Here is a 23058-nt window from a genome sequence, read left to right as displayed (position 1 = left end):
CACACACACACACACACACACACACACACACACACACGTACTTATAATATGCATCTGTGCAGGTGAAAAGTTTAGTACTTTGACAGAAACTTTAATCATAACATACCTTATCAGTTTCTTGTTTTACCAAATTCAAAATGTACTTCTATTATTTTGTATTGGTTGCTCTTTCAAGCAAAATCTAATTTGGGCCACGAAAGCAAAACTATTGAATAGCACATCAAAGAGAGGTCTAGTTTCTCATGCGTGCGGCGGAAGGATACGCGCTGCTCCGCATCTCCAGTCGGCTGCTCTTCCAGGACATGGCATGGCTCACTGAAGGGGGAGAGCCGGGACACCAGACACGGCTCTTATAAGACAAACTAACCCGGGACAATCATTAACCACATGTGGACTCACTCAGGGTCGTTTGGTGTACATATGACGGTATGTTGTTCAACGTTTTGTGTGTGTTCAAGTTGTAAAAATGCAGATTACTGGTACATCCTCGGGGTCCCAACTCGTCCCTGCGCTGTGCGGGGCTAGCGTTAGCTCTATTAGCTCCATGGAGCTAGCTGGACCCACCGCTTTTCAGAGCTAACTCTACATGGAGCTAACGCTAGCTCCGTTAGCTCAGCAAAGCGGTCGGAAAAGTTTCTGTGGAATGGAGGAGGAGGAGAAAGGGGGCAAGTTATCCAATGTAGGGTCAACAAGTTTATTTTTGTACTTGGACGAGAGATAGACGGTGTCTGATAAACGGGTAAGACTGCTAAAGTACTCCTGCTAAAAGTTGGTGGAGTGTGGCGGTCTCTGAAGACCGTAGATAATGTTGATATTGGCGTGTTTTAGTAGCTAGGCTAGTTAGCCACCGCTGTGTTTTGCTCTTGGTTTTGGTCTTACTGTTTACCGCGGGGGTCTGGATGACCTTACCGCTATCCTTTTAAGAGAGGGAAACGTTAGATATTTTTGACATTGTACTAGTTATTTTTGACGTTCTCCTTTTTTGATTTTGTGAATTGTCACGGATCATCTTCCATGGTCTTGGCGTCCCGGACCCTACTCCCCTCGGGTCAGAGGTGTATGCAATAGTTCTACTGGTCAGAGAGGTATGGGATGGTTCTACTCGTCAGAGGGGTATGGGATGGTTCTACTCGTCAGAGGGGTATGGGATGGTTCTACAGGTCAGAGGGGTATGGGATGGTTCTACAGGTCATAGGGGTATGGGATGATTCTACAGGTCATAGGGGTATAGGATGGTTCTACTGGTCAGAGGGGTATGGGATTGTTCTACTGGTCAGAGGGGTATGGGATGGTTCTTCTGGTCAGATGGGGATGGAATGATGGTTCTACTGGTCAGGGGTATGGGATGGGGATGCGCTTCATAAACTTGAGTATTGGCTGATAATGAATATGATTTAGTTTTGGGGATATATATCATTAATTTATTTAACAGTACTACTATGGATTTGGTATGATTGTTGTATGGCTGGGCTCGGGTTGAACCATTTGTAAAACACTAACCAACACAACAACTGGCATTGTAACTACTAATACTACTTGCTCTTGCTGAAAGGTTCTTTTAGGACGATGGGAATGTATAGTCGGTTTACTTACTGCCAACAAAATGTACAAACTCGTAAGTTGCTTTGGATAAAAGCCTCTTTTATCCCAATGAAAGAAGTCTAATGTAATATTAATGTAAAAGCACAGAGAATGACTTCTTTAGAACTTTCCTTTATTATCTATTTTGTCAGTCAACCTAGATAATTTATTATAAAACTTTGTATACTTGTAGTTTAACGTAAGCATCCATGTTATTCTGACTTGGTAGCTCGAATGCAAGTAGGTCGGGCTGACGCGTTTTCAAACTTCACACCTCCAAACATAATTAATGCAGCACAACACTGCACCTGTTTGTGATGTTCTTTTTCTGTGTAATAAATAAGCTAGTCACAGGATCCGAACGGCACATAATTGTGCATACTCGCCAATACCCGCTACTGCATTTTAGGCCGTATCGGAGGCATTTCCGATACTGGTATAGCTATCGGAACATCTCTAATAATGTTAATGAAAGCCTTAGGCATGTTGAGTTGCCCTCGTTGAACTGTTTGCATACAAGTCTCCTTTACTTGATCATTATTCTTAATGATAAAGACATTTGTTTTTTGGTTGTAGTTGTATAACCCACCTGCCAGAGTTCAAAAGTTTATATCTTTCAAAATACATCCTGTCTGTATGGATGTCGTTGTGCTGGGACTTATGGTTTACGTTTCTATTTTGCAATAGGTGTGAATGGCAGATAATCATCTTGGTGTGAATGTTATCTGATAGGGTTCTTTGGATCAGCACTTTGGTTCTGGGTGTGACTAGTGATGCACGGTATATCGATACTGGAACCAGATAACAACACCATGCCATTTAAACTGGTACAATTCCCATTTTATTAGTAGAGGTACTTTAAGTGTGTGTGTTCATTGCTTTAAATTCACTCCCTGCAGACATTGTGGGCATGTCGTCAGTTATTATTTTCTCATGTGCATGCTAGCTTTCATTTGAAAACCAGAGGCCTTTTTTGCAAGTAACTCTATAAACTGACGGCACGTTGTCTCTGTCTGAATGAAGTGCTCTGCTTACTTAATTCACACATCAGGCGGGTAAACTGATAATTAGCAAAAGACTACAAAATTTTACGGTGAAGAAGCATTTGAGAGCAAAACACATGATATTTTCAATGTCCTGCTTTGCCAAATGTGTGCGTGCACCGGAGAGTATTCACTCATCATTTTCAAGCTTCCTTCGAAAGTACTCCCGCAGCTTAGCTCTCCACTGCCCCTTGGGTGACTGACATGACTACACCATGGGGTCAAAGCAACCATTTCGATTGTGTAATGCACATTGTGATTGATATTTCTTGCAATTTATAATGAAGAAACTACCATGTGTTAAAAAGTAAAGAATTTGTGTCGAAAACCAAAAACTCAAGTAGAGGGGTAGGGGACATCAGATTACTGCATGGCATGTAAACGCTTGAATGACACTGACCGTGATCTAATTATTTACAATAATCATATAATTCTTGCTATAAAAACATATTCATGGCCAAAAACGCACCTAAATATATAAAGAAACTAAAAAGAAAGCACAAACTAACAAAAAAACTTGATGCTCAACCCCCTGATGATCACCCTGCGACTTTTTTGTAGTGCACTATAGCAGGTTGAACACCAACTACTAAACGCCTCCTGGGAGGAGCTCTGCGCTCCTGATGTTGTAGGTTTTAGCCATGGTATCGTATCGGTATCGATATTTAGGCAGGTATCGAAGTCCTAACTCTGCTATTGTGTCAACACTGGGTGCAGTTATTGGATTGATTCGACCAAGATTCCCCTCATCACAGCACCCTGCCTGTACTAGGAAATGGTGACTCAATGGGAATCCAGCGCGCCTCCTCCGTGGGGCTGGCCTTTGTTACAAATAAGTGTGTCGAAATTATTGTTAAGAGCGTGTTTTGGAGGACAAGGGGGAAGCGACAGACATTGTTTTGTTTGGAGCTCGCTGTCCTACTTTAGGGAGGCTTCCTCCTGGCTTCCTGCAGAACAATGAGGCGTGAGAGCGGCCTGCTACGCCGACGGGACAGCTGTGCGCTGGAATGGAGGGAAGAGATGGGCCGGCGGAGGAAGCGGCCCTTTGTGGTCACATCCTCCTCGGGGGGCCTGGCCAGCGTCCCCCTTTTCACAGGCGAGCCGCGGCACAGCTGCAGCCGCTCCTGGGAGCAGGATACAGCCGGTCGCCTGTCCCCCGCCGCCGCATCTGTCCTGTCCTTTGTCTGGGCCGCTGGTCGACCTGCCCGGGGCACTGGCTCCAGGCAGACTCCTCCTTTATCTGTCGAGTTTGATTGAATAGAGAGTGTTGTTCGGAGTGGCGTCGACGTCGTGCTACCCGACTTTTACCCAGTTGGTTTTGAGGGAGTGCCTTTCTGTCGCAACGCAAGTTCACCCTGATGGCTGATGAGGCAGCGTTTCTCCAATAGTGCGCCGTTCTAGTGCTGTAATGGTTTGACAATGCTGGCAAAGGATTAAATTCATGCGGATGCTTCATTTCAAACTCAATGCCCGGTAAGGCCAAGGCTAAAAGATTGCATGAGTTGGACTTTCCGTATGCATGACTGTTTTATGATTGGTAAAATTACAATCGTGTCATAACTGAGTCACCCTCTCGCAGACACTATGTTACAACCATGGGAAACGAGCTGTTATTCTTTACTACACTTTATTGGTCACAAACATCACACGTGTGAGGCCAATCATGGCAACGTTGTCTTTATCAATCTGTTTGAATGCTTTTCCTCTCATGTCGTCATTCTACAGGAAACACATGGACTAGAGCATTGAGAGAGGAGGGCACCGTTGGTCCAATCAGAACAAAGGGACAGCAGGAGAGTCGAGGAGAAGTTGCATGAGGACGCATCCTTACTTTTCCCTTTATTTTTATTTTTTTGTCCTCTCGCCGAGGGTATTGTGTTTAGTAGGACACACCCTGGCCCTCTGAAGCTCATCCCTCTGCGTCCCAAATTGCCCTCCCCCTCCTCCCGCACACACACTCCCCTCCCTGTGCAGGCTGGTACCCGGCCCTCCAGCCTGCTGCGGGCCCTTCCTGAGCGGCGGCAGCTGCGTCCTGCTTGCTGCCTCCCGTCCCTCCCCGGGCTTCCTGGCCTTGGTCGGACCAGAGGCTAGAGACCCTGCTACGTTACCCCATGCCCCGCCCCCCCCCGGACCCACCCACCTGGCCCGTCGTCTCCGCGGGGCCCTCTGATACACGCACGCACATTTCCCCGAATCGACTGCTGAAGGCTCTCTGACTGTAGTCTGACGGGCGTCACCTTGGTGCTACATACCTGGACCCGCCACAAGGCTGCATCAATCGGGCCCGCAAGCCCGGTCTCCCCGCCGCCCCACCCGCCCCGCCCCAGCCGCCCCCCTGGAGCCCGCCGGCATGACCACGATGTCCAGCCTGTTCTCCTTCACCAGCCCGGCAGTCAAACGGCTGCTGGGCTGGAAGCAGGGCGACGAGGAGGAGAAGTGGGCCGAGAAGGCGGTGGACGCGCTGGTGAAGAAGCTGAAGAAGAAGAAGGGTGCCATGGAGGACCTGGAGAAGGCCCTGAGCAGCCCCGGGCAGCCCAGCAAGTGTGTCACCATCCCGCGCTCGCTGGACGGCCGGCTTCAGGTGTCCCACCGGAAGGGGCTCCCCCACGTCATCTACTGCCGTGTGTGGCGCTGGCCCGACCTGCAGTCCCACCACGAGCTCAAGCCGCTGGAGGTGTGCGAGTTCCCGTTTGGCTCCAAACAGAAGGAGGTCTGCATCAACCCCTACCACTACAAGAGGGTGGAGAGTCCTGGTAGGTCATGACACGCTGTGTAGAATGAAGGCTCTGACATTGGCTAGAGTCAGAATGTTGTTTGTGGATGACTCACACACACACACACACACACACACACACACACACACACACACACACACACACACACACACACACACACACACACACACACACACACACACACACACACACACACACACACACACACACACACACACACACACACACACACACACACAGGTTGCTTGTCTTTTTTATTTTGTTCTATCTTTGAACATGACCCAGATTCTCTTCAGAAAGTAGTGAAGGTTGGGTTTTTTGTGACAGTCCTTCCTTAGCTTTTTGTAGGAAGTATAGTATGAAGCAAGCGTTGAATACTTTGCGTCTTGATAATATCACCGTCTCTTTAGGGGTTCTTATTAAATCAATTTAACACGGGCAAGAACGCCTACAGTAAACGTTTGGTTAATGAGGAACGCACTTTAATCCATAATTGTCCTCGTTATTTTATTATCTCTGGTTGCGCTCTCTCAGAGAGCGGCCGTAGAGTGGGTCTGCCTACAGCTCAGGGCTGCAGCCGGGGCCCTGTAAAGAGATTCTCAATCGCACCGCTCTATTCCAGCCGACCCCGGGCACATCGCAGGAAATCAATAGAACTCGCTTGTCTTTTTCTTTTTTTCTGTTCTTATTGGATTATATGGCTCGGGCACTTCAGCTGGGGTGTGGCCGCTTGAAGAGGCTTTCTAAATGTCTATTTCCACTCTTCCGCTTTTTCCCGCCAATGCTGCCATCACCAGCTCCCTATCTCTCCGTTGCTCACACTATCCACCACAGACGATACTATGTGACTTTAGCTCCAGCAATGCTAGCTAAAGCACCCCTGATGTTGGCTGTGGCTATTGTCTGTTGACGCCATCGCACCCGGGTGTTGCTGGCTCGCTACTGACCAGTTGGGCAGGGAGACATTTCAACAAACTGAAGTTTGTCACTGGCTGGTTATGGCAGTGTGGCCTTGGATGATGACGTGCAAAGTCTCTGATATGCTTGGTGATGGCCAACTCTGCCTCACGTCTCCAACTAGATAAGTATTCAGCGAGGCCTTTGCAGCCTGGAAGGAATTTAATCATGGCTGTGTCATGTGCAACTAAATGTTGTTGCATTTTTTTGCATGAAAAATAAAATGTCTAGTCATATTTTGCGCTAAGAAATAGTATCAATGTTATAAATAGTATAATAAAGTTATGGATCACAGGAAAATGGGCCAAAAGCAACAATATTTTTCCTTCTGAGCATAATTATCTGACCAACCAACAGATATGTGCCATTTTTCTTTTCTCCAAAAACACATTTCAACCAGTGGCTGCTCTGCTCAGCAGATTAATCACTGTGATGTCTAACGGCTTTATTAAATAACGCCAGGGCAACGTGTGTGTGTGTGTGTGTGTGTGTGTGTGTGTGTGTGTGTGTGTGTGTGTGTGTGTGTGTGTGTGTGTGTGTGTGTGTGTGTGTGTGTGTGTGTGTGTGTGTGTGTGTGTGTGTGTGTGTGGTTTCCTCCACACACTCAAATGTTCTTGACGCTGTATGAACAGAGATACTTTGGAAGAACATGAGGAATTGCTATTCATATTTTCTATTCTATATGGCGTTGATAGACCAAATTGATGAGTCGAACAAAACCTGTTCTTAAAATAATAAAGTCGCAGCCATAGTCTCCACATGTTCAGGCACTCTGCCGCTGGCCCGCCCCCACCTGATGATGGATGATGCGTTACTCAGTCGTCTTGTTTCTGTTTCCCCCCCAGTGCTTCCCCCAGTGCTGGTGCCGCGCCACAGCGAGTTCAACCCGCAGCACAGCCTCCTGGTGCAGTTTCGCAACCTCACCCACAACGAGCCGCACATGCCCCTGAACGCCACCTTCCCCGAGTCCTTCCAGCAGCCGCACAGCGCCGGCAGCAGCGGCGGGGGAGGGGGGTCCTTCCCCGTCTCCCCCAACTCCCCCTACCCGTCGTCTCCGGCCGGCAGCGGGACCTACCCCAACTCCCCCGCCAGCTCGGGCCCTTCCAGTCCATTCCAGCTCCCCGGTATGCAGCACACACGCGCGAACGCACGCATGCATACACACGCACGCACATGCACACAAGCGCACACACCAGACGCACGCACACGGATGCAGTGGGCGTCAAGGCGTTAAGATGCTGTTGATCCCGCCGGAGGTCAGGGTGGGACCCTTTCCTCCGGCGGGAGGTTAGGATCCAGCTCCTAACTTAGATTCAGTAGCAGCTGGGGTTTGGTTCTCGACGCTACAAAACCCTTTGAAACTTGTTGAGGATGAGCCAACCTTTAAATCCAGAGGCAAGTTTCTCCAAACACAAGCCCAATACTAAGTACATGTATGATTTTATTTATTCAACCCATTTCTTTGTAGTGTTTCATGAATCAAAAGGTTCAAAGAAATTCCATTACAAAACTAATCCTATTTATTTGCTTGATTTAAAAACGTGCTGTATTTTATCAGAGAGTTTGGGCGTAGAAATGTTTCCCACAACAAAACGTTGGAGAAGGAGGCAAGCCATGCCGTGGTGCTGCACCCTCCATTTTTAAAAGTAGAAGCAATGTTGATTTAAATTCTAAGTCAATCATGAGTTAATTTTTTTTAAATCCTGTTCATTATAAAACTGAAGTAAACCGGATAGACGGGCTGCTGTAGCTAATATTTGATTGTTGGAAACAGGGATAGCAGAAAAGAGCACAGTGTTGGGAATGAACGTAAACAAAGCCACTATTTTGGAAAAAAATTAAAACATTAACCAACGCACCAGATAAAACCGCTCATCATACTCAGTTAAAAGTCAACGACACAATTTTACATAATCCTCTTCTTGTAGCTCAAGCTTTCAATCAACATTTCTCCTCAGTCTGTACTCCCACAGCTGATCCCTATGTCATTAACAATACACCACCATGCCACAGCATATTCTCCTTCAGGAGAATTACACCGGTTGAAGTCCTGAACACAATTAATAACCTCAAAGTATGCAGTGGTCCCGGCTTAGATGGCGTAGAAGCCAAATTTCTTAAAATTGCTCAACACATTCTCATGTACCCTCTTTGTGACCTTTTTAATTTATCACTATCAACCCATGACATCTCCTCCATATGGAAATGGTCACGAATCACTCCACTCTACAAAGCAGGTAATCAACTTGACCCCAATAACTACAGACCAATTTCAATCATTTGCTCAATAGCTAAAGTTTTCGAAAAATTAGTATATAACCAACTGTCTAATTATCTGTCCAGACACAATATCCTGTCACCTGCTCAATCTGGTTTTCGTCCAAATCACTCCACAACTACCGCTTTACTGAAACTCACCAATGACATACACTCTGCATCTGCTAATCGTAAACTGACCGGTGCAATCTTTATTGACCTTACCAAGGCTTTTGACCTTGTCGACCACTACCTTCTACTCGATAAATTATATTCCATTGGTATTTCACGAAACGCTTTACTCTGGTTTAATTCATATCTGCACAATAGAAAACATTGTGTTGTCATTCAGGGCACAACTTCTGACCTTGCAGTTCAGGAACGTGGTGTGCCACAAGGCTCAACACTAGGACCACTTCTGTTTTCTATATTTATTAATGATCTTCCTTCCATTTTCTCTGGTTGCAACGTTCAACTCTATGCTGATGACACAGTCATATACACGTCACAAACTAACCTATTACAAACTCAGTCAACATTGCAATTTAACCTCAATTATCTCGAATCATGGCTCAGAGAAAATAAATTACTTATCAACAAAACAAAAACGAATACAATGCTCTTCGGGACCAATCAGAATATCAAAGCACAAACTAACAGTCAATCCTTCAATATTTCTTGCCTCGATGGTACACTACTGCATAGAGTTGAACAAACAAAATATCTTGGTCTCTGGCTTGATTCAACTTTATCATTCAAATGCCATATAGATAACATAGCCCGGAAAAATTAACTTCAGCACTGGTGTTCTCTACCGAAATAGAAACTGTTTTACATTTACAGTACGAAAGAGACTAGTTCAACAACTCATACTACCAATACTTGATTATGCAGATGTAATTTATCAGACCGCCCCTAAAACACACCTTCTTCCGCTCAATTCAGTTTACAATCAATTATGCAGATTTGTCCTCGACTGTCCATACATGACCCACCACTGCACCCTTTATGAAACTCTCAATTTACCATCTCCCACCTCAAGAAGACACCAGCACTGGCTACAATTCATATTCAAATGCATTTACTTCAATTATCCACAGTACTTGAAACAACTTTTAGTACCATACACATCATCACATCAACTCAGGCATTGTTCACAAATCTACTTCAGTACACTTACATCATCTGGCAAAAAAGCATTTATATCCAAAGCTCCCCGTGACTGGAACAATCTACCAATCCATATTCGCTTCATAACATCATTCAACCTGTTTAAAACTGCACTATCCTCCCATCTAGAGACCACCTGTTCATGTTTTTAATAACCATCATTTTAACAGATTTATGACACAATGATATATGTGCTATGTCCATGTGTTTTGTTTTGTTTTGTTTGTCTTGTCTTGCTGAATTGTACGATAAAATGTCCATATTGTAGTTTATAGGACCCCCTTGAAAACGAGATGATTCATCTCAAGGGATTGTTCCTAATAAAGAATTTCCAACAACACTCCCTCCCTACCAAGGGTCTATGCCATTTTGAAGGGTTGACTTCACTCACCTGTGGGGGCGCTATAACAACGCTGGTAGTGCACACGATAGATCCCTAAGCGAATCAGAAGAGATGCTCGCTGGGTCAGAATCAAGGCGGGAGCGGTCTAAAAGTTAGTCTCATACAAGCACAGTCAACTCAATATTCTAACATTTCACTCACTGATCGCTGCCTATGACGTATCTAACACTATGTGTGCAATATTTAGCCTTCTATTTTTGGTTGCAGTTTTCGGTACTTAAGTTGGAGCCCTCTAGATTATTAGAAAAAAATACTAAATTGTGCTTCAAAGCTTTCCCCAATTTATAAAATGCTGGTTCATTTATATTGGGGAAAAACACAAAATTTGGAGCTGACCAGGGATTTACCATGACCTCAGAGGACATCTTTATGGCCTGGTTTGATGAGCAATAAATGGCTAAGGATGGCTTATATGGCCTTGTTTGACCAGCGAACCAGATGGCTCCCTCTTAAGTGCTCAAACTAAATTAACCATTAACACTTGTGATGCTGAGTGTGTGGGGGCATTGTTGTATTCTGCTGGGGGCCAGATCTGCTGATGCGGCCCTCTTCCGTCATCAGGCAGAGAGAAGCTGTGCTTTAATGGCATCAGCTCACAGTTCCAGTGGGGCTTAATTTGTGTAGAGTTGCCTCTGCCACTGATGAGCATTCGGATCCATTTAGCGCCGTTCATTTGTCCAAACAACTGCTTCTTCCCGTGGGAGTTTTGAAAAATCTCTAGTTACACTTCTGCCGGGAACGGTTGCTTCAGCAAGTGACGGATGAGTTAAATCTGACACCATATCCGGAGGGGAAAGTGGGATGTGCGTGTGTATGTGTGTGTGTGTTCGAGATTGAAGGCTACCATATGCCCGCAGCAACAACTGTCTCCTCTAAGTGTGCGTTGCGTGTGTTTCAGCCGACACCCCGCCCCCAGCCTACATGCCTCCTGATGAGCAGATGGGCCCAGACAGCCAGTCCATGGAGACCAGCAGCACCACCACCGTGGTGCCTCTGAACATGCCCAGAGGAGGTGAGAGACCCGAGGCCCACCTCCCCAACGGCACACCCTTATCGTGCTATGGCGGACGTCGGTCCTGCTGAGAGAACAAAACGCTGCATTTGGATAAGAACGTTAGACGCCAGTTTGATTGGTCTCTGAGGCGCGGTGTCATTTAAAGCTTTGAGTGGACAAAATCTTTTAAGGTTTTTTAAATGCAAGCATTTTAGGTTGTATTATTTGTAGTGCTGTCAAGCGATTAAAATATTTAATCGCATTAATGTCATAGTTGACATAGTTGATTAATCGCAAATGTTTTTTCTATGCTAAATATCCCTTGATTTCTTTGTCCTATTAATTTTTCTCATTTTTATGCTCTTATCAACATGGAGAAGTGCATCGGCTTGCCTTGTGCAAATGTTTTTTTATTGATAACAACATTGGCATATACTGATCAAAACAGGACGATACAAAAAAAGAGCCTATAGTGCAATTAAACAATGAACATACAAACATACTGCCTTGAACATGGCAGTCAGGATACTGCTACTTTGTTTTGAGCCATAGAAAAAAATAAAAAAAATAATAATAAAAAAATAAAGAATTGCGTTAATCGCGCGATAATTTGATATATTACTTTTCCCACTAGCGCTTGGATAGTCTGTGGGTGAGTTCCAAATAACAGGTCAGATCTCTCTTGTGAGAGGAGGCCAGACTAAACGGTACAGCTGTGTTCGGCTCCATCAGCACTTGGTCCAAGGGGGCTAGAGACTCATCTGGAAGGTCCCGATTCAGTGGGTCTGGTGTGGCTGTTCTATAATCTGGACATGCGGCCTGTCTGGCGACCTCTTGACTTGACTCTGCATCTGCATCAGATACAAAGCACATAACTTCTAAAGCATAAACATCTTGGAACAGTTGCTGTGGTGCTTTTGTGGTTTTGTTTGGCATTTTTACAAGCATTCCCGTCTTGTGTTTGACGGTCCAGAATGCCGTGGCGGCGCTCCGTGGAGCTCGGCCTGGACTGAGCCCCTCCCTGTGGAGCCTTGTAATGGGAGCCACGCCGTCAGCCGGCCGTTGCTCATCTTCTGGGCTGGGCTCTTTATCAGAGCAAGATTAAATTGATTCGTAACGGGTAGATAGTCGACATGTGTCTCTTCACGTTCTGCCGTTCTGTGGGACTCTACATCTGCCTCCGATGCCTGCACGCCAAAGACTTGTTGAATCATTTCAAGAAGGGATGAAGGAAAGCAATATCCTCACCTCACCTCTGCCTTTTGGCCATAAACTAGTCTAAACAAGTGATTTGTAATTAGTGTCTGTCTTAATCCCGTGCCAACTGCTTGTCTGCAATTTGTAAATGGTTCTACCATCGTATACCTGATTAGCATAATGTACCATGACCCTAGAATGACCCTAGGACTTCAGTTTAGACCAAAAAGAAATAGTTTTTTGCATCAAAACAACATGCGTGTTTCTACTGTATTCTGATGCAACGTCTTGTGGTAGTGGCTCTTCCAAAGCAGCTTAGTACGGAGCCAGAGGGGTGAAGACAGTCAGACTTGTATATAGCTTTTACAGACATTATAAATGCAAACGTTTTAAGATCTTTGCCATGACGAATGGATGAATCATCATTCCGAAGTTGCTCTTCCCTCTGGGGATCAACCTTTTCCTTGAGCTCTGAGCCCCGTCGGTTGCACAATAATGGAGCAGTATATTACTGCATTAGCAGTAAGGCTTCAGCATCGGTAACCCTGCAACCCTGCACTACCACCATACCATGGTAGAAATGTGACAGCTAGGTGGCTGGGTTGGAGTGGTTAAAACCAAGTGTTGGAGCGTAAGGATATTATTGAGACGGGGATACTGACAATTTACTAATTTCTAACCAAAGATCAACAATAAGTCAGGCTCACACTCTGCTCCTCTCCGACCGCTCCCCAGACGTACAGCCGGTGGAGTACGAGGAGCCCAGCCACTGGTGCTCCATCGTCTACTACGAGCTCAACAACCGCGTGGGCGAGGCCTACCACGCCTCCTCCACCAGCGTGCTGGTGGACGGCTTCACCGACCCCTCGAACAACAAGAACCGCTTCTGCCTCGGCCTGTTGTCCAACGTCAACCGCAACTCCACCATCGAGAACACCCGCCGGCACATCGGAAAAGGTAGCGCCCGCTCCATAGACCCGACGTGTGCAACGACGGCCCCTCGGGTGTGCCACCGTTGTTGATGCTGTAGCCTCTCCTTGTGCCCCGCTCCAGGTGTGCACCTGTACTACGTCGGGGGAGAGGTGTACGCCGAGTGCCTCAGTGACACCAGCATCTTCGTCCAGAGCCGCAACTGCAACTACCACCACGGCTTCCACACCACCACCGTGTGCAAGATCCCCAGCGGCTGCAGCCTCAAGATCTTCAACAACCAGGAGTTCGCCCAGCTGCTGGCCCAGTCGGTCAACCACGGCTTTGAGGCCGTCTATGAGCTCACCAAGATGTGCACCATCCGGATGAGCTTCGTCAAGGTGCCTTTGAAACACGCCATGCTGCATGATGATGTGCGAGGATCGGCATACTCGAAACACAGATAGTGTGTCAAGTAATCAGTCAATCACACGCGTGTGTCTTGTAATTTAGGGGATTATGGGATTGCACCGTAGTCTGTATCAAGGTTGTTCCAGGTTTTTTTTTTTTTACTAGTGTTCTTCAGCTGATCTTATTCCTGCCTCATTCCACAGGGCTGGGGAGCAGAGTACCACCGTCAGGATGTCACTAGCACCCCCTGCTGGATTGAGGTGCACCTGCACGGGCCCCTGCAGTGGCTGGACAAGGTGCTGACACAAATGGGGTCGCCTCTGAACCCCATCTCCTCTGTGTCCTAATCGGGGTCCCTGGGGAGCCCGGGGGTTCCTTTTCACTTTTTTTTAACAGTTATTTTTAAGTGTTTTTGCTGATTCATAATTTAAGGTATATAAAGGACAATATTGGTGCTGTTCTGACCCATCGCCATCACCACCTATTTTCTGTGCCTTAAAATGTTTGAGGACACAGTGTGCTTTCTCCGTCAGCCTACCCAGTAGCAGGACAAATACTTGATGTTTAAAACAAACAACAATAATTGAACAAAAAAAAATCCAATACCAAACCTACCAATAGATTCACATTTAATCTCATCTTTTGTGTTTTCATCAATTGAAATAAATAATATGGCAAATCTGGACTAATATTTCACCACACTACATATGAATGCGTTTTAAAAAGATGGGTGTAAAGGTTTTAAACCATGCGCTGTGTACAGCTAGGTGAAACACCTCTTGTTTTAACATGGTGGGACGTGGCAATGAGTCAAAATGATACTGGTGTAGTCTTTTTGTTTTTTTGTTTTTTAACAGCTGAACTGTTTACACTTACTGTGGGAGGGTATCTTAAGTCTGGCTAGAGAAGCAGCAGCAGCAGCCGCCTGGATCCGGTTGTTTTGATAAAGCGAGTATCGCTGCAGGGGAGAGAGAAGCCTCCTCTGCAGACAAAGGAAGGGCCCTGCGTAGCAGCAATGACATGGACACACTACTGCTCGAAGACACTACCAACCAACAGCCCAACTTCAGGGCCCAGCTCCCGGCCTGCGTCCGACCACGGTGCAGTTTTTACTGTTTTTTTTTTTTTTCTCTCCCACAAATGATTTCTGTTTAGTTTTTAAAAGACAGTTTATTCTTCTCCCTATTAGGCATCAATGGAACTTTACAGCACACTTTCATTTTCCATACATTGTCTAAAAGTCTGATATGGACATGTGATTTATAGAAATAATTGTTTCCTACTAGACCGGGATTTCCCAAATGCTTTCTTTTTTATAGTCTCTACTGCTAGAAACAGAGGGACGGCCTTTTCAATAAAGTATGTTTGGCACCTGACAGTCTTTGATATGGGAGAACCATGGCTGAGCATGTTGTAACATGCCATGAGCTAATAAACTGATGAATGTTACATCTATTGCAATAGAAGTAGTCTTTTGTGATATAATGGAAATGACTTGCCAAGTCTCTTTGTACTTTCATGTTCAAGTGAATGAGTGACTGTACTTTCATACTCACTGTATTAACAAGATTGTGCATTTGTGGACTTTATTTAATTTCTCTTGTGAAGGCATACAAAATGTAGGTGTGGGTACAACAGCATAACAGACTTCATTAGCACAATAAAATAAACAGGTTATTTGTTATCGATGACAATTTGTTCCTGTAATTATTTTTTTACTTTGTTTTGTTTTGCTTAGTTTTAGAAAGTATATTGGAGTCTATATAGGATAGATCACAAACAGTTTTTATGAATTGTGTTGAATGCCAGATATTTATCACCATTTGGTTACTTGGAAAATAAGTCATTCTATACCTTTTGAACCTCATGGTAATGGTAGTAAGATTCACATACTGACTGGAAGTTTGGCATATTAACCTCCATCAAGACAATGTGTAGAGCCAAACCTGTCTGTTAGTCAATGCTTCACCCAGTACATAATGATGTATACCTAGAAGTTAAGTATTGCTGGCATATGAGGAAACTTATGACTCGTACGATATTTAATACTTTTCCTAGTTATTGCAAAAGGCTCAATTTCCCATTACAGATTTGTGTTACAAGCTTAATTTTTCATATTTCACATTTCATTTTTCAAAATTGGTTTAATTAAATTAACTAAGCATTACTCTTAACAATGCCCCAACTAAGCATAATAAATTGCCCTTCTATGCAATCTTAGCGTGTGCTTAATGACGCAATCATGCCGCCTATCGCTGCAATCCACGACATGCGATTATCTGTATTTTTTCCGTTTATATTGCGTAAGTATATAAAAAAAAATTAACTCATAATCGCATCTGTCTATGTTTCATACTGTTATCAATAGACGATCGTCTGTTTTTTTTTTTTTATCATTCCAGTATAGCTCTGAAACCATTGCCCAATGGGCGGCTACTATCACAGGGGGAAAAAAAATCGTTCGAGTTGTACAACTTCCTATTGGTCCACGTCGGTATTTACCGTAATACCCGAACGCGAATCACCGCCACAAAACACCACGGAAACTTCCGTTCAGGTGCACTGAAAAAACAAACCACAGCGATACCACAGCGGGTGTGCACCGACGTGTTCCACGGTGAATGTTAAACACTGAACCGGATTAACGCGAATTCGTAATGTGAGCTGCGCTCGACGTTGAACAGTGCGCTTCCCCAGAAGCGACGGCTCTCCCTATTGGCTGAGCCGCCGGATGTGAGGTGGCCATCGGCGGAGCAAGCCAAAGATAAACACGTATTCACACTGTGGTGGGCGCAGGCGATAAATGTCATGAAAAACGGGATCTCAAATGTTGAGATGCAGTAGCTAATAGGATCCTATGTGAGCAGGCTGCGGGATAAATATCGTGTTTGTTACCCGTAGTGAAGGTATCCGGTAGAGAGAGCTACATCGAGTAGGAGTAGGTGAGTTTGCACATACTGACAGCTGTAACATTACCTAACGCTAACCCGCTAATGACGGCTAACACTAGCTGTCTGGGCACATATTCAAACAGCAGAGGAGGTTAGAGACTATAAAGCACCTTCATAATAATTAACACATAACGCAGGGAACGTCAGCATGCCGCTAAGAGGTTAGCCGCTAACCTGTGACAGGGTTAGCCTCCCAGCTTACCTGTCGTTAGGTGCGGTAGCTAGCTAGCTCCCGTACATATAAGTTGATCCAGCTCCACACATTTGTTCACCGTGTTGCAGGATCCGGTTCCATATTAAGCAATATTGTGTAGCGTTAATGAAGCTTCAGTTCATAAATCAGCTGCGCGTCTATTAGACGCGGGACTCCTTGAGGTTGACCATTGTACTAGTTGGAGTTTACTTTACACATGTAGGCTCTGACGCTGAGATTATATCTAAAGAAAATGTGAAGGTAATATTGTGCTATAGAGGAAATGCACTTTTCGGAATCGTGCCCTCAGTGATGTTACGTTGACTCCACGTTGTTAATAGATCCTGTAAACATTTGCCCCATCAACACTAGCGCAGTAGAGAACTAAGCAATTCAATTTCTAACTACTAAAACGTTTGTTTATATGCATTGTCAAATGATTTACTTACTGAGACACAATCCTGCGTTCTGTCTGTAACTGCAATTATTCAGCAATGTTGCATGTTGTTGGAACATACGCTGCCATTCAATGACTGCACAGGTGTACTAATCCTCTTTCCAAGGCCTCAGATGTTGCCACTACATTTGCACCACGTAGTCTCTGGTCTATTGACACAATAATCTTTATAATCTCACAAAGTTTTCCGTGACCTTCTTTTGACACATCATGGGTCAACGTTGGCTTTGCTGACCAGTATCGTCCTGGTTTATCACTCTAATGACCCATTTCTATAACTTTGCCCCCTATCCCCCTTCTGCTGCCTGTTTCCCGATCTGCAGTGGCGTCCATCATGGTGCGAGCAGTCCTGGTGACGGCCACCAGCCTGGTGCTGACTGGGGCTGTGGTGGCCCATGCCTACTTCCTCAAGCACCAGTTCTATCCAACGGTGGTCTACCTTACAAAAAGCAGCCCCAGCATGGCGGTGAGTCTGGTGTTTAGTCGACTTCCCTATCGATCCAACTCAGTTCGAATTTGTATTTATGCCTGGTTCAAAACAGGTATTTTGTAGTTAGTGTAATAATGTGGACTATTGTTTTTGCCATCTTAATATATGGCGGTATGAGGACAATTCACAATGTATTGCTGTATGAAGAATCATGGTCTTATCTGCATTGTTCAATTCTTGCCAATACAAAGTAGTAGAAAATTATCTTGATTGTTATCTGCAAAATAGAACGGTGTGCAGGAAAACCCAAATCGACTCTTATTCTAAATATAGGTCCTTTGTCTTCCTCCGCAGGTCTTGTACATCCAAGCCTTTGTGCTGGTGTTTCTGCTGGGGAAGTTCATGAGGAAGGTGTTCTTCGGCCAGCTGAGGGCTGCAGAGATGGAGGTACCCTTCTGGCTACACTTCCATTGTATTTATGTTAAGGGAATGCGTATCAGATACCTTTGCGGTACTAGGCTATAATAGGCTTTGAGAGAGTCTATATCGATTGCGGAGGCCTACTCGGATCCTAGTTATACGTGTGACTATTTCTGCATAGATTAATGGCTGATCTTTCTCACTTAGAAGCAAGGAAAATGTATCTAAAAGTGAAAAATATTAGGATTTAAAGGCATATTAAATAACAAAATGCAAGTCTGAGCCAATTTAAAAGTCTAGGACACTTTACAGTTCGGTTCATTTGGGCTCTTCGAACAGGAACCTCTTTGATTTCACACTAGATGGTAGCATTTGCACTGTAAAATTATTATTCCAAAACAATTCGGGGGTGAAATTACAGTGATGTCTAAATCATCCGCTCTGACCTCCCCCCTGACCTCTCCCCCTGACCTCTCCCCTCTCTTCCCCTGACCTCCCCTCTCTTCCCCTGCCCTCCCCTCTCTCCCCCTCTCTTCCCCTGCCCTCCCCTCTCCCCCTCTCTCCCCTCTCTCCCCCCAGCACCTGATTGAGCGCTCGTGGTACGCCGTGACGGAGACCTGCCTGGCCTTCACCGTGTTCAGGGACGACTTCTCCCCGCGCTTCGTGGCCCTCTTCACGCTGCTGCTCTTCCTCAAGTGCTTCCACTGGCTGGCCGAGGACCGCGTGGACTTTGTGAGTGACACGTGTACACGTTGGCCTCATGGTGGTTCACGCTTTAGTCCAGATCAGGGCTGTGCCCGTCGACAATACGTCGTCTGATGATGAATGTCATTGGCGATCAGCAGTTCTATTCCCAGAGGCCAATTAGTTCTGATGTTATTCTGTACTGCGTGTTTTTTATTTCTGAAGAGCCTTGGTAGGCCTATACTGCTCGACACAAATAATAGGAATGGCCTATCAATTTATTAGGGATGTGTCTTGGGCTGGCAGAGAAAATAATCTCGGCCACGAAAACAGAGACTCACTCCCCCATGCAGTAAATCTAATGAACCGCGTCCACCGTTATCACATCTTGACAGAATATGATTTACTTAGAATTATTACTTGGATTTTATTGTTTTATTCCAAAGCTCGACAACTCATAACTGTTTTGGCTTCGCTTATTAAACGTCAGGCCCTAGGTCTGGCTGTAAAAGTATTTTACTATAAATACCCAGATGCGCCCGTGGATGTAATCCAGGGGTTGGTTGTAAATACCTAGCTTCCGTTACCATTAAGGAAATGGTGCATGCAGCAACTGGCAGAGTCCTGTGGTTCATATACCAGCCCCCCCTCCCCACACTGTGGTGAGAAACAACCAGCTACAGTGGTGCAGTATGTGGGGCACCACCCTGTCTGCATGGGATGTTAAAGATGATGTATTTGACTGTGATGGCCAGACATACCATGAAGACACGGCCCTTCTACCTCAAGATATTGGGTTTATCGTATCGCCAGCCTTCAGCTGCACTCCTTTCTTTAGTTATCACCACTAGCCTAGATATTGCCTAACTTACTGGAAGATCTGAGAAGGGGAAGGAGGCTTTTGCTTTTATGCGAGTGACTCTTTCCCTTTGTGACGGCATTGTTCATGTTTACTCCCCTTTCTTCAGATGGAGAGGAGTCCCAACATATCCTGGGTGTTTCACTTCAGGGTGCTATGTGAGTAAACATAACGAGACACCTGTTTTCAAGGGCCGGAACATTCATTCTCAAGTTGCAGTTGCAACTTTGAGGATTGCAGCGAGTTGCTGTGCCACTCTCACACAGACACGTGTTGGTCTCAGGGGGTTTCTGTTGTATTTGCATTGACACTGAACCTATCGCTGTGGCACAAATGTATTGGCTTTAGACGGTTTCATGTAAATGGTGTTGATTGCACCTGGCTTTAAACCATGTTGACAAAGGGGCTATGAAGGGTTATCTTAAAGTACATTTCTATCGTTTCTGGGTTAAAACCTAAAAGAATTTGTGAAAACAAAGCTTTTGTTTGGGTAAGCAGTCATTGTGCTATATATTTCCAGAGGTCGTAGATTAGAAGTAATACGATTTATTTCACATCAAAGTACTTAATCTGCGTCAATATAAATTGTCTACAGCGTGACATACAGCATTAACCAATCATAAGTTGCTTGACTACTACAAGTCTATACATCGTTAATGGTAATTATAAATCTGATACACATTTTTATTCAATTAAGCTCCCAAGTAGATGGTGAGATGATTTCAATTTCCTATGTTGGGCTTAAGCCATTGCACGGCTCAGTCTGACTTTAGTTTGAAACAATTGATTGCTGCTAGAGATATCCAAATTCGAAACTTGTTTATTCAGTCAAACTGTTTTTAAATAGGAAGGAGGAGAGTATTTGGGGGTTGTGTCGCCAAAAGAAGTCACAGCTTAACCTGAGAAGGAGGGCTTACACATTTTGGCCAAGATCTACAAAAGTGATTGCTAGAGTATTAACTGTTTAAGAGTAAAGGTCCTTTTTAGATCAGATGAGTAGCGAAGAAACCATCTGAAAAAGCAAGAAAAACGTGGATGAAATGTTTGCGTTATAACATTATTTATACGAGCCGTCACACGAATTTGCTGTGAAAAAGTGATGGATTGGAACAAACCTAATATAGTGGTGGAGTGTAGGAGTCGTTTATGAACACATGCCTGTAGGGAACCGAAGAAATGTGGCTGACGTGTGCGTCTGTGTGCCTTCGTCTCCCCTCAGCTCTCATGGGACTGCTGGGAGTTTTGGACTTCCTGTTCGTCAACCATGCCTGTCACAGCATCATCACCCGGGGCGCCTCCGTCCAGCTGGTCTTTGGCTTCGAGGTCGGCCCGCTTTGCATGACGCTATCAAAATGTTTTGTCAACCGTTCATGACGGGTGGTTTTTATTGGTGATTTGAGTACAGGTCTAAATATTCTTATACTCTGCCAAAACCAACAAACACCCCATTACAGATTGCTGGCCCACAACAGTTCCATATGTCCACATATGATGAATGTAATTGGACCGTAGCCACCATTGATCTGGCTCACTGGCCCCATGCTGGCGTTTGCTTCGGCAGTGTGCCTCTAAATGTGCAATGTGTACGATTTTGTTAATTTAAAACATAAAAGAAGAATGAACTAGCATTAAGAGAATGTGAAGAAATATCAGTGTTGACGTCGGAGGCGTGCATGTGTCGTGTTGCTGAGATGTTTACCTAAGGTGGCTGCTCCACCGAGCCGCAGTGTAGCGGGACTCTGTACCACAAGAGGTCACCGCCACTGCGGTGTCAGCTCGCCCTGATAGTCAGCCTCCAGAAGGGCTTATTCAAACCTTTGGTCAATTCAGCTAAGAAAATACCTGATAGAAGTAGAAGAAACTAGATTTAACAGTGGCATTGCTTCCCGATGTAAGTAAAGGAAATCAGGTTGATGCTGAACTTGCAATGTATCTTCTAGACTTAGTAAACAGCTTTCAATGCTAAAGCTAGTGTCGTCTTTGTAGTGAAAGCTTCTAAAGGTGGCTACTTGTATAAGGTTACTGACTATGTCAATATGTTTGCTAAGTTAGCTGTTTGTTGATGCACCGTTCAGACGGGTTAGAAATTAGAATACATTAACTTTCAGTTAATATGCTGTCCCCTGTTGGTTTATAACTTGACTAATTCAGCCGTCTCTTGCATGTTGCACCTGTTTAATGTGTTGACATTTGAACGATTCTTGAAATGGCGAACTACAACCCACACTGGCTGGAGAAGAAAGTCAACGTGTGTGTGTGTGTGTGTGTGTGTGTGTGTGTGTGTGTGTGTGTGTGTGTGTGTGTGTGTGTGTGTGTGTGTGTGTGTGTGTGTGTGTGTGTGTGTGTTCTAAAGGTTAATGTAACGGCTCCCTCCATGTCCCCCGCAGTATGCCATCCTGATGACCATGGTGCTGACCACCTTCATCAAGTACCTGCTGCACACCATCGACCTGCAGAGCGAGAACCCCTGGGACAACAAGGCGGTGTACATGCTGTACACGGAGCTCTTCACTGGTACGCTGGTCACCCCGCTGACCGCCTTGCCTTTCCACCCTGTGCTATTGAATAGTACAGATGAATAGTATAGATGTGCACTACCATTCAAAACAACTATTAGTACACAGGAGGGTTGGTTGCTGGAAACGGGCCTCTGTACACTTATGTAGATATTCCATAAAAAAATCTGCCGTTTCCTGCTAGAATATTCATTTACCATAATAACAATATCTACTCTAGACTGTATTTCTGATCGATTTAATGTTTTCTTCATAGAAAAAAACCTTACTTTTCAAAGAAAAGCACTTTTATTTTCAAAGTGACCCCAAAGATTTGAACGGTAGTGTATATCTCATAATGTATAGCCACCATGAGTGACGTGTTGCCCTGTGTCCTTCAGGCTTCATCAAGGTGCTGCTCTACATGGCCTTCATGACCATCATGATCAAGGTCCACACCTTCCCGCTGTTCGCCATCCGACCCATGTACCTGGCCATGAGGTGGGCGCCACACAAGGGTTCTAGTTGAACTCCTTTTCTGTGCTTTTTTGTTTTAGATGGGTCCTTTATGTGCAGAAGCATGCTTTTGTTTAGATGTAAAGCTTTTCAGCTTAATTAATTCATTTGTATTAGGCGTCTGTGGCTCAGGAGGTAGAGTGGGTTGGATGGTAACCGGAAGGTTGCCAGTTCGATCCCCGGCTCATCAATGAGTGTCAATGTGTCCCTGAGCTAGACGCCTCCCCCTGACTGCTCCCGACGAGCTGGCTGTCGCCTTGCATGGTTGACACCGCTGTCGGTGTGTGAATGGGTGTATGAATGGGTGAATGTAAGGCAATATTGTAAAGTGCTTTGAGTGGCCAGCGGTTAGAATAGCGCTGTGTAAATGCAGTCCATTTACCAATTTTACAATTGT

General features: G+C 45.0%; 2 protein-coding genes across 5 annotated transcripts in view; both read left to right on the top strand.

Moving 5' to 3' along the window:
• The first annotated feature begins 253 nt into the window (after window positions 1–253).
• Window positions 254–15350, top strand: smad5 (SMAD family member 5). 3 transcript variants are annotated; one of them, XM_060062171.1, is made up of 7 exons: window positions 254–426; window positions 4350–5377; window positions 7162–7440; window positions 11044–11157; window positions 13072–13293; window positions 13390–13646; window positions 13860–15350. In XM_060062171.1, the coding sequence occupies exons 2-7, from the start codon at window positions 4975–4977 to the stop codon at window positions 14001–14003; spliced, it is 1419 nt and encodes a 472-aa protein (XP_059918154.1). In that variant the 5' UTR covers window positions 254–426; window positions 4350–4974; the 3' UTR covers window positions 14004–15350. The 3 variants fall into 3 exon arrangements, with proteins under 3 accessions (XP_059918154.1, XP_059918153.1, XP_059918152.1); XM_060062170.1 differs by lacking the exon at window positions 254–426 and adding an exon at window positions 480–739; XM_060062169.1 differs by lacking the exon at window positions 254–426 and adding an exon at window positions 2953–4097.
• Window positions 15351–16171: 821 nt separating this feature from the next.
• The window catches only part of syvn1 (synovial apoptosis inhibitor 1, synoviolin), a 15027-nt gene continuing 8140 nt past the window's right edge, over window positions 16172–23058 (top strand). The window contains exons 1-8 of one of the 2 annotated variants that reach the window (XM_060062166.1): window positions 16172–16594; window positions 17581–17723; window positions 18042–18134; window positions 18687–18839; window positions 19760–19808; window positions 20870–20973; window positions 22038–22164; window positions 22547–22646. In XM_060062166.1, the coding sequence (XP_059918149.1) occupies window position 16594; window positions 17581–17723; window positions 18042–18134; window positions 18687–18839; window positions 19760–19808; window positions 20870–20973; window positions 22038–22164; window positions 22547–22646 (770 nt within the window). In that variant the 5' untranslated portion in view covers window positions 16172–16593. Of the gene's footprint in view, window positions 16599–17580; window positions 17724–18041; window positions 18135–18686; window positions 18840–19759; window positions 19809–20869; window positions 20974–22037; window positions 22165–22546; window positions 22647–23058 lie in introns of both variants that reach the window. The other variant, XM_060062167.1, reaches the window with a different exon arrangement.

Source organism: Gadus macrocephalus, chromosome 10 (assembly GCF_031168955.1).
Source record: "Gadus macrocephalus chromosome 10, ASM3116895v1".
NCBI lineage: Eukaryota > Metazoa > Chordata > Actinopteri > Gadiformes > Gadidae > Gadus > Gadus macrocephalus.
This window is presented reverse-complemented; position numbering and strand designations above follow the sequence as displayed.